Consider the following 14104-nt stretch of genomic DNA (forward strand, 5'->3'; position numbering starts at 1 on the left):
TCAGGATGCAGTTATATAATCAATATGGGCTTAAAGTGCAGACTCTCAGCTGTAATTTGAGAGTATTCACATCCAAATTGGAGGAAGGGTTTAGGAATTACAGCTCAGCCTTCTGAGTCATTTGTCCAATTACTTTTGGTCCCTTGAAAAAGAGGCGGCTACATATTAAAGAGCTGTAATTCCTAAACCCTTCCTCCAATTTGGATGTGAATACTCTCAAATTACAGCTGAGAGTCTGCACTTTAAGCCCATATTGATTATATAACTGCATCCTGAATATGTTTTCGTAAACAGCTAAAATAACAAAACTTGTGTCACTGTCCAAATATTTCTGGGCCTAACTGTACATATTGATAACGAGCCTATGTGACCGAGTGCAGCGATAACATTTTTAAAAGGTTCGGCCCCTCCTCCGCTACGGGACTTTGTGTATACTCTCTCAGTGGATTCTATTAAATCCTCCAGAATATCCTCTATACCAGATTGTACCAAACCATTTCACCACACTGCATTTGGGAAATCAGCTTTCTCTGTAAAAGCCACAAATCAGTGGAACAGCCTGCCTGACCATGTGAGGAGCTGCAGCTTAAAAACTCTGTTAAAAGCTGCTCAGCTCTGTACGGAAGCCGAGATCGCGTGTTAATTATTATTATTATTTTATTATTATGATTATTACTCGAGAAAACGAGCTTTTTTATCTCGATAACAAGATAATTTATCGCGAGAAAACGACTTTTGTTTTCTCCAGATCACGGGATAATTATGGAGAACTGGAAAGAGAGTCTGGGTCATTTGATCACAGCTGATTTCAGCCTTCAGATCTCTGTCCTGACTGTCAGGAGGATTCAGAACTGAACAGGAAGCAGAAATGTGGAGTTTTGTTTGCTGCAGTTGCTCCAGACGCTCTGCATGCTGCACGGCTCCTGATCTCTGAGGAACATTAGACAGGAGGAAACGACATTTTGTTTTCTCGTGATAACGGGTTGATTATCTCGTTATCTCGAGATAACAAAGCTCGTTTTCTCGAGATAATTAACTCGTGATCTCGAGATAACGGCATTAAAAAATGATTGTAAGCGCGGCCGTTCTCGGCTTCCGTAGCTCTGTACTCGCTGACTTTGATATTCTACCTTATGGTCTTAATGACTTGATTTTTTTTTTTATGACAAGCATACATTTGTGATGTACTTTTGTATTTCATGTCTTGTGTGTTCTTTCTTCTATAACTTTGTATGTTGTGTTTACTCTGTCCTGTTTGTTACTGTGCTGTTTCTTTGCTCTGAGCTGCCAGGGGACGACAGATGGGAATGAGCTTGCAGCTATAATCTGGTACGGTGCATCAAATGGTGACATTTATGTTTGGACTGTATATTGTCCCTTTTAAATAAATAAATAAGATAAAGTTTGGAGTGTGTTAAGGTCCACTGTAATGTCACGGGGGGGGAGGGGGAGGGGCAGGCGTGAAACCACATCACATCTGGAGCCCCACGTCTCTGATATTGAACAAGTCTGAACAAGCGTAACACCGAAATCCAGTCAGAGGAAACTTATACCGACGGAACGAAGAATACAGAATGTTTACCAATAACTGTTGATCAGCAGAAAAAAGTGATAAACTTGTTTATATATTGGTAAAATCTGTTTTGTCAAAGTCCTGTCTCCCACTTTTTTTTCTCCGCCGATCTACAACCCAAGCTAAAAACAAAGTCTGTTTTAACACCAGGAAAAAAAAACCCAAAACAACCAGACTGGAAGTGAAAAAGCATTTTATTGTATTTTCTGGGTTCCTTGAGTGTTTATGACCTCGGTCTCTCCTTCTTGCCTTTGTACAGAGCCAGCAGGGAGACGTTGGCCACCTTCACCACCTTGAAGCGAACTCCAGGGATGTCGCCCACAGCGTGACCTTTACGCCCAAAACCTGCCACCAGAACCTCATCGTTCTCCTGCAGGGGGAGGGGGGGGAGGAGGAGGAGGAGTGAAGGGAGAGAGGGAGGTTAGAGGAGGAGGAGTGAAGGGAGAGATGGAGGTTAGAGGAGGAGTGAAGGGAGAGAGGGAGGTTAGAGGAGGAGGAGTGATGGGAGAGATGGAGGTTAGAGGAGGAGGAGTGAAGGAAGAGATGGAGGTTAGAGGAGGAGGAGTGAAGGAAGAGATGGAGGTTAGAGGAGGAGGAGTGAAGGGAGAGGGGGAGGTTAGAGGAGGAGGAGAGATGGAGGTTAGAGGAGGAGGAGTGAAGGGAGAGATGGAGGTTAGAGGAGGAGTGATGGGAGAGATAGGTTAGAGGAGGAGGAGTGATGGGAGAGGTGGAGGTTAGAGGAGGAGTGAAGGGAGAGAGGGAGGTTAGAGGAGGAGGAGTGAAGGGAGAGAGGAAGGTTAGAGGAGGAGTGATGGGAGAGAGGGAGGTTAGAGGAGGAGGAGTGAAGGGAGAGGTGGAGGTTAGAGGAGGAGTGAAGGGAGAGAGGGAGGTTAGAGGAGGAGGAGTGAAGGGAGAGGTGGAGGTTAGAGGAGGAGTGAAGGGAGAGAGGGAGGTTAGAGGAGGAGGAGTGAAGGGAGAGGTGGAGGTTAGGAGGAGTGAAGGGAGAGAGGGAGGTTAGCGGAGGAGGCAGGGAGGGCAAAAGGGAGAGATGGAGAGATGATCAATAATAATAAACTTTATTAATAGAGCACTTTTCATACAAACGATGCAGTTCAAAGTGTTTTACATTAAAAAAAAAAAGATTGAAGATGAACTTTCTGCTCATTTCCCATTTTATCATTATGTTTCTTTTATTTGACTGAAAACTGTTAGTTTTCACTGCGTGTTTTGATCCAATGAAACAGTTGATCCTGTAAGTGTTTTGTTATTTCCACTTGCCATATGTCTCTATTTATTATATCTTACCTATTTAATCAATGTTTAGACTGGTGGAATAAATGCCTTAGGACCATTCAGTCGTACTTTTTAGGGTCTTAGGTTAGTCTTAGGTGTTTTGTAGGTTGTAAGTGTTACTGTATAATACATGCACCTTTTCAAATCTAGACGTGTTAGTAAACATATATTTTAAATACTATCTGCTTAGTGTCTGGGCCTGTTCTCAAGCTTCAGATAGCTTATCAGGGTGTCCCATTTCACATATCTCAATTATGTCTATCGGATTGTAATATATGCGGTCGAAGCTTCCGGGTTAACACAGAAATAATTTGAGGAGGATGAATAATAATTCATGGTTTACCTCGATGAAGTTGAGGCAGCCGTCGTTGGGGACGAAGGCGGTGATCTTCTTGCCGTTCTTGATGAGCTGAACCCTCACACACTTCCTGATGGCAGAGTTGGGCTGCTTGGCCTCCACACCACTGCAGGGGGAGGGGAGGAGGGAGGGGGAGAGAGAGAGGGAGGGAGGAGGGAGGGGGAGAGAGACAGAGGGAGGGGGAGGGAGGGGGAGAGAGGGAGAGAGAGAGAGAGAGGGAGAGAGACGGAGGGAGAGAGGGAGGGAGGGGGAGAGACACAGAGGGAGAGAGAGGGAGAGAGAGGGAGGGAGAGAGACAGAGAGAGGGAGGGAGAGAGACAGAGAGAGGGAGGGGGAGAGAGGGAGAGGAAGGGATGGAGAGGGAGGGAGAGAGAGAGGGAGGAGGGAGAGAAGGGGGAGGGGGAGCGAGAGAGGGAGGAAGGAGGGGGAGAGAGAGAGACAGAGGGAGGGGGAGAGAGAGGGAGGGAGGGGGAGAGAGGGAGGGAGGGAGGGGGAGAGAGGGAGGGAGGGGGAGAGAGGGAGGGAGGGAGAGAGACAGAGAGGGAGGGACAGAGAGGGAGCGAGAGAGAGAGAGGGATGGAGAGGGAGGGATGGAGAGGGAGGGAGGGAGAGGGAGGGAGGGAGAGGGAGGGATGGAGAGGGATGGGGAGGGAGAGAGAGGGAGGGAGAGAGAGGGAGGGAGAGAGAGACAGAGAGAGAGGGAGGGAGGGAGGGAGGGAGAGAGAGACAGAGAGAGAGGGAGGGAGGGAGGGAGGGAGGGAGAGGGAGGGAGGGAGAGAGAGGCAACATGTCAGCCACGAGACACCCAACAATAAAATTGCGAATATTTGAAAGAATATTACAATTGCTATTTAAACTGCGATTCATATCATCACAGGTTTTTCTTGCCACAGCTTTTTTAGAACTTTAAACCCGTTTAAAGAAAAGATTCTGTTAAAAACTAAACGTGAGTCTGATGAAAGGTTTTGATTCTAAAACTCCAAACTCTCTCTGAAGAAATTAACTGCAGACTCTTGAGATTTGGAAACTGCAGAAGTTCATCGAGATTTAGGTTGTTTTTTGTTTTTTTTTAACATCAACCGTTTCTTTTGTGTTACAGTTTTGGGGAAGAGGAGATAACCTAGGGCTGGGCGATATGGTTGAAATCAATACCATGATAATCATAAGGATTTTTCTCGATATCAATATATATCACGATATGGTTCATGTATGCAAAATCACGTTAAATAATCAAATTAATGTTCATCTCATTGAACCGAATGGTGATGTTAGGTGTGATGTCAAACAAAACAGAGATATTAAAATAATATTCCTACCATACCTCATTTTATCAGAGTTTTTAAGTAAAATTTGCTTGTCATCATCAATTCAGACAGCAGAAATGTGTCACGATATTAAAATATCTTCATATCATCACGATATGATTCCACTGAAAGACGATAAACGATAATATTTATTATTTATTTATTATTTATTTATATTCCAGCCCTAAGATAACCCGCAGGACAGTAGGGCTGGACCCGAATATTGGACTATTCGGATATTCATTCGTTGGGTATGTATTCGGTTTTCAATTTTGGGATTCGGATATTCGTTTTTTTAAATGTAATTTTATATGTAATCTGTAAGCCGGGTGCCATTGACGATGCAAAGCAGTTTCTTCTTTTTTTTTTTTACTTGCATTCAAACATCAGTCACATTTGCTGATCTCCATGGCGACAGAGAAAAAAGTACGACCTGAAATTCAAGCTGTCAGCTTCAAATTTGCTGAACAAAACTCAGGAGAAGCAGCAGCAAGACATTTCTCCACTGATCTTTTTTTTTTTTTTTAAATGTTTTTTCTTTTTCTCTCTCTCTCTCTCGAAAGTAACCGCTGTGAAACAATCAGAAAATAACGTTTCATTTCTCTGATTCACCGGCTTTCTCGCTACTACCGCTCCCTCTCTTCATTCACTTTCTAGCTCGCTCGACCATCTCTCTCTCTTTCTCTCTGGCTATTAATTGAAGTTATATGTATGTTAAGTATGTTTTCAGCGCTGTATTTTTGTGAGGAGGAACTGTGACTGTGTGTGAACTTTGTCGGGTGAACTGTTGCCCGTGTGTGGAAAGCCAAGCAGTTTGAAGGTGCGTGACCCTTAAAGTCGAGATGAAATGAAAAATGCATTTTTTACCCTTTTAGATCACATCCCTGGTGATATCGTGCACCTATTTAACAATATATGCCAAAAAAAATACAAAAAATCAATTTCTTTGTATTCTTATATCAAAATCCAATCATGTTTTCTTCCTGTAAAACAAAATGTGCCGTGTGCTTACGTAAGCATGAACCGACCGATTTCAACCAATAATATCATGACATCCACCCATCAATCATTCTTCAGCCTGGTGTGTGGAGCCAACAGTCCTCTGTAGCTCCGTTTCTCTCTGTAGCTCCGCATCGCGCTAAACTCTAAGCCCCGCCCACCGTTTAGCGGTCCAATCAAATGCGAAGGATTTGATTTAAATCCCTCTTGTAACTGTACACCGCTCAAATATTCCGTTTCACTGGGAAATACGTCACAGGACAGAAGCTGAAGACGCTCTAACTTCCGTTTCAGTGGGACTTTAACACGACCCCGCCCCCCCCCCCCCCCCCCGCCGCCGCTGTGGCCAAAGCTTCAAATATTCGCTGTCGATTACTCCCGAACCCCCCGAAGCCCAAAAAATGGTATTCGTGGACAGCCCTCCAGCAGTAACGTTGAAGGTACTCACACTTTCTCGAGGACGATGCCCTTGGCGTGCGAGGCTCCTCCGAAGGGGTTGGCCTTCAGCGCCGTGCCCAGATGGGCCTTCTTGTACTGCTTATCGTGCCACTTCTGCTCTCGGCGGTGGTTCCGGAGCTTCCTGGCTGTACGCAGACCGCGACACTTTCCTGGGGGGGAAAAAACCCACAAAAAGCTCTGTTACGGTCCGGGTTAACGACAACATCCACGACAGGTCCGGGCTCCGTTCAGGCTTTACGTTTAGGATGTGGATTTTATTTAAAGATAACATACTAAGACTCTGGGTATGAAATAGAGCTGCAACGATTAATCGATTAGTTGTCAACTATTAAATTAATCGCCAACTATTTTGATAATCGATTAATCGGTTTGAGTCATTTTTTTAAAAGAAAAACAAGTCAAAATTCTCTGATTCCAGCTTCTTAAATGTGAATATTTCCTGGTTTCTTTCCTCCTCTATGACAGTAAACTGAATATCTTTGGGTTGTGGACAAAACAAGACATTTGAGGACGTCATCTTGGGCTTTGGGAAACACTGATCCACATTTTTCACCATTTTCTGACATTTTATAGACCAAACAACTAATCGATTAATCGAGAAAATAATCCACAGATTGATCGACAATGAAAATAATCGTTCGTTGCAGCCCTAGCTCCATGTTATTCTGCTGTCAGGAACATGAATGGTGATATCAGCTCCATGTTATTCTGCTGTGTCAGGAACATGAATGGTGATATCAGCTCCATGTTATTCTGCTGTCAGGAACATGAATGGTGATATCAGCTCCATGTTGTTCTGCTGTCAGGAACATGAATGGTGATATCAGCTCCATGTTATTCTGCTGTCAGGAACATGAATGGTGATATCAGCTCCATGTTATTCTGCTGTGTCAGGAACATGAATGGTGATATCAGCTCCATGTTATTCTGCTGTCAGGAACATGAATGGTGATATCAGCTCCATGTTGTTCTGCTGTCAGGAACATGAATGGTGATATCAGCTCCATGTTATTCTGCTGTAGTAATCACTAATGAGACTCTTGACCATCACAGTTTCACAAGCTCTCCATCCAAATGATATTATTGTCACTTTGTAATGACATTTTTAAATTGTTGTTTACATTCCAGCAGCCAATGGCATCGCTGGAAAGATTTGAGTCTCAGAAATAAACAGAATTCTGCACAGTCAGACTTTGTTGTAACTGAACTGTTAATTGCATCGTATCCTGGTTGGATTCAGTGCTGAAGCACAGATCGAATCGTGAGAGAAGCAGATCGTCCATCGCTAATATCAACCAGTTTGTATTTGTAGCTTAGACCAGTGTTTCTCAACGTGGGGTCCGGAGACCACCAGGGGTCCTTGAGGTAGTTCCACGGGGTCCCCAGGAAATTTATGAAGTGTTAAACTCATTTACAATAAGCACAATTAGATAATGTAGAACAAATATAGACTATTTTGATCATAGTTCCTCTGTTATCTCTCTTCCTACAATACAGATTGTCATGGGATTCTGGACAAAATCATATCTGACAATAAAAATACTCTCAGATTTGGGTCCGAGACAAAAACTCATCAATCTGGGGGTCCATAGCCCTAATGTGGACTACGTCAGGGGTCCTTCATATGGGAAAGGTTGCGAATCACCGTCTTGGACCAGAGTATACACTCATCCCAGTCGGGGTTTTCGCCGAGCTGTTGTGACCCGGCTCAGTGTCAACAGAGCTGAACACAGTCCAGCCTTCATCAGGAGCAAACTGACCTGAGATCTGTGCACCAGCCTGAACACAGAAACACATTTTACCAAGACACACGCCCCGCTCAGATCAGTGTTCTGGCTCCATTTTGCTCAACATTACGGTTCCTCTGGATGATTTCACCGCAGTGCAGGCAGCGCTAAGCTAACCATGCTAACGTCCCGTTATGCTGTAACGCTTCATAACCGATGTTATAAGAGCTATAGATACATGTTACTCCATCCTGGTCAAGGGTTAGATATTCTCTCATGATAAAAAATGACGCCCGCAATGTTTTGCTTTAACAGGACCGGCTGCTAAAAAGCGAGACGGGGCGCTATGCTAAGCTAACAATGCTAACACTCCGTCCGTCTACTGAGGCGCGTTATGGCCGCTCCACGTTGCGGAGATCACGGACTGTAAAAAAAAACGAGTCATTTTATAGCTTACAGTCGCATTTTTCTGCCTCCGACACAGCCAAAAACACAATATAAGACACTCATATGCAACATCGATGAGGAAAAGCGGTGAAATAAGTGGAAATAGTGGTGTTAGGAGTGGAATCAGTGCCGTACCCATGTTTGCAGATAGCGAGCCTGGGCTGAAAAGGAAGGACCCGGCATGCACCACGGCACTGTCTAGTCTGAGGACCCCGGGAGAGGAGTGGCTACAGAAAATGCCTGTCTGTAATTATGCTTCTCTCATAAAATACCGATTGGTGTTTATCCTGGTATGGAAAATGTTTCTGGTTTTGTTTGTGCATCACTGAAGCAACGGCAATCAAATATATTTAATTAGTCTGATATATAATTTTCATATTCATAAATGTATGCTTACAGATTTTAAAATCCATATTCTCAATATTTCATGAGGACGAGATGTGAAACCGATACAAAAGACAGCAGATTTATGTCTTAAATTAAGATTTACATCAGACTCATTAACTTCAAGGTATACCTAGTTTATATGTTTATATGTGTATATCCAGTATATTATATTTGTATTTGTCATATGCCCAGGGGTGGAGCAGCAATTTTAAATGTGGGGGGGTTCTAGGGGTAGCACATGAGCACCGCAACCACCTTTGGCCCCTGTTTCAGTCTCCAAAACGAATGCAATGCATTTCTATATTTTCTTCACTAGGATATGCAAATAATATTGCATTCAAAATGTACATTATAGCACAACGCTCTTTAACCCAAGATATTATATATTCACAAGCAATCACATACCATGGTATTAAGCAATTCATTTGTTTTATTAAAGAACAAATGTGAGTGAGTGAAATTGGCAAGAACACTGTCTTCTCTCCCTCTTGTCTTCTCTCCCTCTTCTGTTATCTCTCTCCTCTCATGTTCTCCCCTTCTCCTTCTTTTGTGTTCTCCCCCTCTTCTCTTGTGTTCTCTCCCTCTTGTCTTGTCTCCCTCTTGTGTTCTCTCCCTCTTCTGTTATCTCCCTCTCCTCTCATGTTCTCCCCTTCTTCTTCTTTTGTGTTCTCCCCCTCTTCTCTTGTCTTCTCTCCCTCTTGTCTTCTCTCCCTCTTCTGTTATCTCCCTCTCCTCTCATGTTCTCCCCTTCTTCTTCTCTTGTGTTCTCTCTCTCTTCTCTAGTGTTCTCTCTCTTCTCTTGTGTTCTCTCCCTCATCTTCTCTCCTGTTCTCTCCCTCATCTTCTCCATGCTCTCCTTTGTCCTGACTCCTGGACTTCCCTTCCTCATAAACATCCTACATAAAGAACTCAATGTTAATATTCCTGAACATGGAAGTGTTGAAATATTTTATGTAAACTTAGAACAAACCTCTACAGCCTTGATTTTGATTAGGAAACATTCCTTTCTTTTGTTGTTCTTTTATCTGCTTTTTATTAATTATTTTGCATATATTTTGTTGTTCTAATCTGTTTCATCCTAGCCTTTATTGTACTTTATTGTACTTAATAGTTTTATTGGATTCCATTGTCTTCATTTCTATTATTTTCTAGTTTCTGAGAGCAGTAACAGAGATGAATTGATGTAGGAGATTTTCTTCATTGAAAAGAAGGTTTTAAGCTCCAACAAATAGCTTTAAGTTACGTAAATGAACACCCACATGGCATTAATGCAAGAATATGAATGTACTACTATAAAATTGAATTAGTGCATTTATGGAGCTAGCTTTCTGTTTCCCTCCTGTCACATAACTCCACTTAGCCTACATGACAACTTGACTTGAAAAAGAAGTCAATCTTCTGCTGCCTCTTCCTTTTTGGCATTCCTAACAAAAAGAATAATGATAATGTTGAATAATATCAAAATCAATGGATGTGTCAGTTACCATTAACTTTACCTGGCTTGCATTAACTTTATTTGCCACCTGGCTTGCTTAATATTAGCTGACATGCCACAAAGCAAGACATAGTTTAGTTATTTACAGACAAGATTCGACATAATTAACTAGTTAAATAACCGTTTCATACCTCTGCTCTGTTCGCTGTCTGCGGCAGCGAGTGACGGCAGCTCCGTGTTAGCATGTAACTGTTTACTTTCCCGGGCGGCCGGGACTAGTGGGTTTGGTCAAATGGCTGTGACTGGCTGGATGGCTGTCAATCAATCTAACTTGACCAATGGGTTTTCATGTATGGGGAACTGAGGTGCGCTCCATTTCAGTACGCTGGTACACCGCGAGGGCGGGCAAACGGTTTAATACCTTAGGAAAAAGTGGGGGGGATGAAATCACCTTGTTGTAAAAGTGGGGGTGTTGCAACACCCCCATCCCCCACGGGTGTGACGCCCATGCATATGCCAACTTCTGTCATAGAGCTATTTACAGATTCCCAGCTGAAAACCATAATAAACGAATGGATATGAAGAATTTGGAAGGATATAAATTCCCATTTTAAAGATACACTAAGCGATTTTTTTTCTGACCACTAGAGGGAGACAGAAACCACAACACAATTTGTAAACACACACAGTGACAGAAGCCCTTAAGGACAAACCGTGCATGAAGGCTAATGGCTAAACTAAAGTAAGTAAGTAAGTAAGTAACTTTAGGCTGTTTATATAGCACCTTTCAAGAGCAGAGACGCCACAAACTGCTTCACAGAGGAATTATAAACATAAGCATAAACATACATACAAACATAAAACACAATAAAACAATAATAATAGAAAATTACACAAAGACAAGTCTAAACAAATGAGTCTTGAGCTGCTTTTTAAAGGAGTCCACATGTGTCCACAGATCTTTTAGTCCAGAGGGAGGAAGTTCCAAAGTTCCTCAAAAGCTCAGCCTGCTTTAGTTTTTAGCCTCGATCGAGGAACAGCCAAGAAACCCTGATCAGAGGACCTTAGAGACCTGCTGGAGACATCGGGCTGCAGTAGGTCTCTAATGTAGACCAGTGCCTGACCATGCAGAGCTCTATAGGAGATCACAAGGACTTTGAATTGGATTCTGAATTTGATGGGGGAGCCAGTGAAGAGCGATCAGAATCGGTGTCACATCACATGAGACCTTTTGGAGGACCTGGTCAGGAGTTTAGCAGCAGCATTTTGGACCGCTTGTAAACGATCCAGGGATGTTTCGCTGGCAGGTGAAGAGGGAGTTACAGTAATCAAGACGGGGCGATATAAAAGCATGAATTAACATTTCCATCTCCGCTTGAGACACGATGGGCCTGAGCTTTGCAATGTTTCTCAGCTGGAAAAAAACAAGAGCGAATCAGAGCCTGGTCCATAGTGACACCGAGATTTCTTATGGAACGTACCTACAGAGAAATATCTCCGGTCACCAGTCTCACTTTGCCAGATTTTTCTCCCGCTGAAGGTCACATGCCCCACAGTGACAAGTGAAGAGGCAGGCAGCAAGGTCACTAGTTGAAAATCGTTTACTCGCTCGCTTCATCCATTCGTCATGACTCGGGCCGACTGTGACGCCGAGCTTTAGGAAAGAGGAGAAAACAACAACAAGCTGCTGCTGTGTGGCTGTTTGTTTACATCACGCAGCACACGCTAGCTTCAGGACTGGTTACAGGGTCTGAAATCGCTCACTGCAGGTTTAAGGTGAATCATTTGGCCCACTATGGGAGGGAAAGTCATGTCGCCCCCTGCTGTTTGTGCTCAGAACTGCCCGTCAAAATGAATTCAGGCGGTTTGTTTAATGTTTCCTGTGAAACTGTTTATCTCTATGATCTCTGTGATCTGGTGGTATTACATTGCAATACTACAACTACTATAGTTTTCATTGAGTTTTCATTAAGTGTCTGTACACCGTTATGCCTTATATATTGTTTGATCTCTTTCTTAGTTTCTTCATGTCTGTTTCCTCTAATTATTATTATCCTGGTGTCAGTGGAGAGTTTTAGTGTCCCAAGATGCTCTAAATGTTTCAGAGGCTTCTCATCCCAAAAAGACAATTCTGGGGGAAACACTTAATTTTGGCATGAAAGTGGTCAAATTTAAAGATACAGAATATCTGCACAAAATGAAAGCTTTGTTATAAAAATATTTGTATCGATCTCCAAATAATCTGTCGGTCAAACCTTATGTTGGGGTCTGTCTGCTTGTTCTCCCCTCTCTTTACCTGTCTGTCTACCTGTCTGTCTGTCTGTCTGGCTGTCTACCTGTCTGTCTGTCTGTCTCTCTCTCTCCCTCTGTGTGGCCTGCAGTGTCCCAGCGTCTGTCTATACTTAGCTGCAGGGGGTAAAAATAGTAACAGGGCAAAACAGCCAGAGCCTTCCAGCTAAACACCCCCCACCACACACACACACACACACACACACACACACACACCCTTAAGACAACAACAGACGCTACAAATCCCCTATAAACCTGGAGGGACTCTACAGCCAAGCAGAGGGGAATCAAACCAGCAACCGCAAACGAAACCAGAAGGTAAAACAGGAAGAAAACCTGCTTGGTCTTCTGTGTCTCCTCTACCTCATCTGTCTGGAGCACAGAGAGCTGCAGGAAACACTGCCGGGACATGTTGTTACCACACTGTCTGTATAAATCTGACTGCATGCCATTCTTTAATTTCCAGACTCCAGCTGCCTGATGATTTGAGTGGGAAATATAAAACGTTCATTCAGCAATTCTATTTGATATTAGACTATTCCCCAGAAGTATTAAGATCTTTGACTTAAGTAAAAGTAGCAATACCACAGTGTAAAAATACTTTGTTACAAGTAAAGGTCCTGCATTCAAAATCTTACTTAAGTCAAAGTACAAAAGTATTAGAATCAAAATGTACTTAAAGTAGCAAAAGTAAAAGTAGTCATTATGCAGAATGGCTCATTTCAGAATCATATATATCATGTTATTGGACTACGGCCGAAAACGCCGTTCACCGGACACCCGGTGACGCGTCGGCGGCAAAATCTCTGCCAGATCACCAGGAACAAATCGATGCCTGGCTATAGGCACCAGCCGGCACCGTGGCCCCTGAAAGGTCGGAAATAAGCCCTCAGCGCCGAAACCTCCATGCTTGTTTGTGTCTCTCTCTCCACCGACAGAACAGAGGGCTTCAGGTGGACTGAGCTCGCGCATATGCATTGAAATAAATGGCGATATGATATAATTGTATAGATTCTACTTTAGCTTCAGCTTACATGCATGATATTGGTCAGCCTGCTGACTGTGTGGGAGGAACGGGCTCCCGATCTCAGCGGAGAAACAAGATGGCGGAGAAAACGAAACTTAACTTGGCTCTGTGATCCTATGATGTGCCACGTGCCACGGCCGACCAATGGTGTAACTTCAGTCAGTCAGTCAGTCAGTGACAGACATTCGCGTTTGTAGGGCTGGCCCCGCTGTTGCGGTCCAGCTAAAAATATATCATAATTTATTAGTTGATTTATAATTTGTATTAATAATCTAAATCTGCAAAGTAACTACTAACTAAAGCTATCAAATAAATGTAGTGGAGTAAAAAGTAGGCTACAATATTTCCCTCTGAAATGTAGTAGAGTGGAAGTATAAAGTAGCATCAAATGGAAATACTCAAGTAAAGTACAAGTACCTCTAAATTGTACTTAAGTACAGTACTTGAGTAAATATACTTAGTTACATTCCACCACTGCTATTCCCAACATCTCAGATTATAGTAGAGGAACCCCCCTCCCCACTCTTTGAAGATACTTTTAAATTTCTTTAAGCTTTCTTTTAAGCTTTCTGAGAATATCAGCTGTGGAAAGAGTACTAGAATGTCCTACTCAAGTAGAAGTATACTGATATTTTACTTATTTTAGTACTCACCTTCAGTAAAAGTAAAAAGTTTCTGATTTAAAATGTGAGTAAAAGTTCCTGAGTTCCTCTTTAGAACAGAGAACGTTGTCAGCTGTGATCTTTTCCATGTGGTTCTAACAGGAGAGAGGACAGAGTTCACACTGGATTCTTTTCACTGGAAAC

The 14104-nt window shown here is 43.0% G+C and overlaps 1 protein-coding gene across 1 annotated transcript; it reads right to left on the bottom strand.

Moving 5' to 3' along the window:
- Positions 1-1749: 1749 nt before the first annotated feature.
- Positions 1750-8350, bottom strand: LOC139666016 (small ribosomal subunit protein uS12). The gene is made up of 4 exons (XM_071545083.1): positions 8296-8350; positions 5976-6135; positions 3210-3330; positions 1750-1943 (listed from the first exon to the last, which is right to left on the bottom strand). The coding sequence occupies exons 1-4, from the start codon at positions 8297-8299 to the stop codon at positions 1797-1799; spliced, it is 432 nt and encodes a 143-aa protein (XP_071401184.1). The 5' UTR covers positions 8300-8350; the 3' UTR covers positions 1750-1796.
- Between the last annotated feature and the right edge of the window lie 5754 nt (positions 8351-14104).

The sequence above is a fragment of the Centroberyx affinis genome, unplaced genomic scaffold (assembly GCF_046629955.1).
Source record: "Centroberyx affinis isolate AG114_WGS23_722 - 3 ecotype Tasmania unplaced genomic scaffold, CSIRO-AGI_Caff_v1 ptg004766l_1, whole genome shotgun sequence".
Taxonomy (NCBI): domain Eukaryota; kingdom Metazoa; phylum Chordata; class Actinopteri; order Beryciformes; family Berycidae; genus Centroberyx; species Centroberyx affinis.

What these genes read in the sequence shown, in the direction of transcription:
- LOC139666016 (XM_071545083.1), bottom strand. An exon ending in GGCATCGTCCTCGAGAAAGT is followed by an intron (nt 3,331 to 5,975) that starts GTGAGTACCTTC and finishes CTCCCCCTGCAG; the next exon opens with TGGTGTGGAGGCCAAGCAGC. An exon ending in GCTGCCTCAACTTCATCGAG is followed by an intron (nt 1,944 to 3,209) that starts GTAAACCATGAA and finishes CTCCCCCTGCAG; the next exon opens with GAGAACGATGAGGTTCTGGT.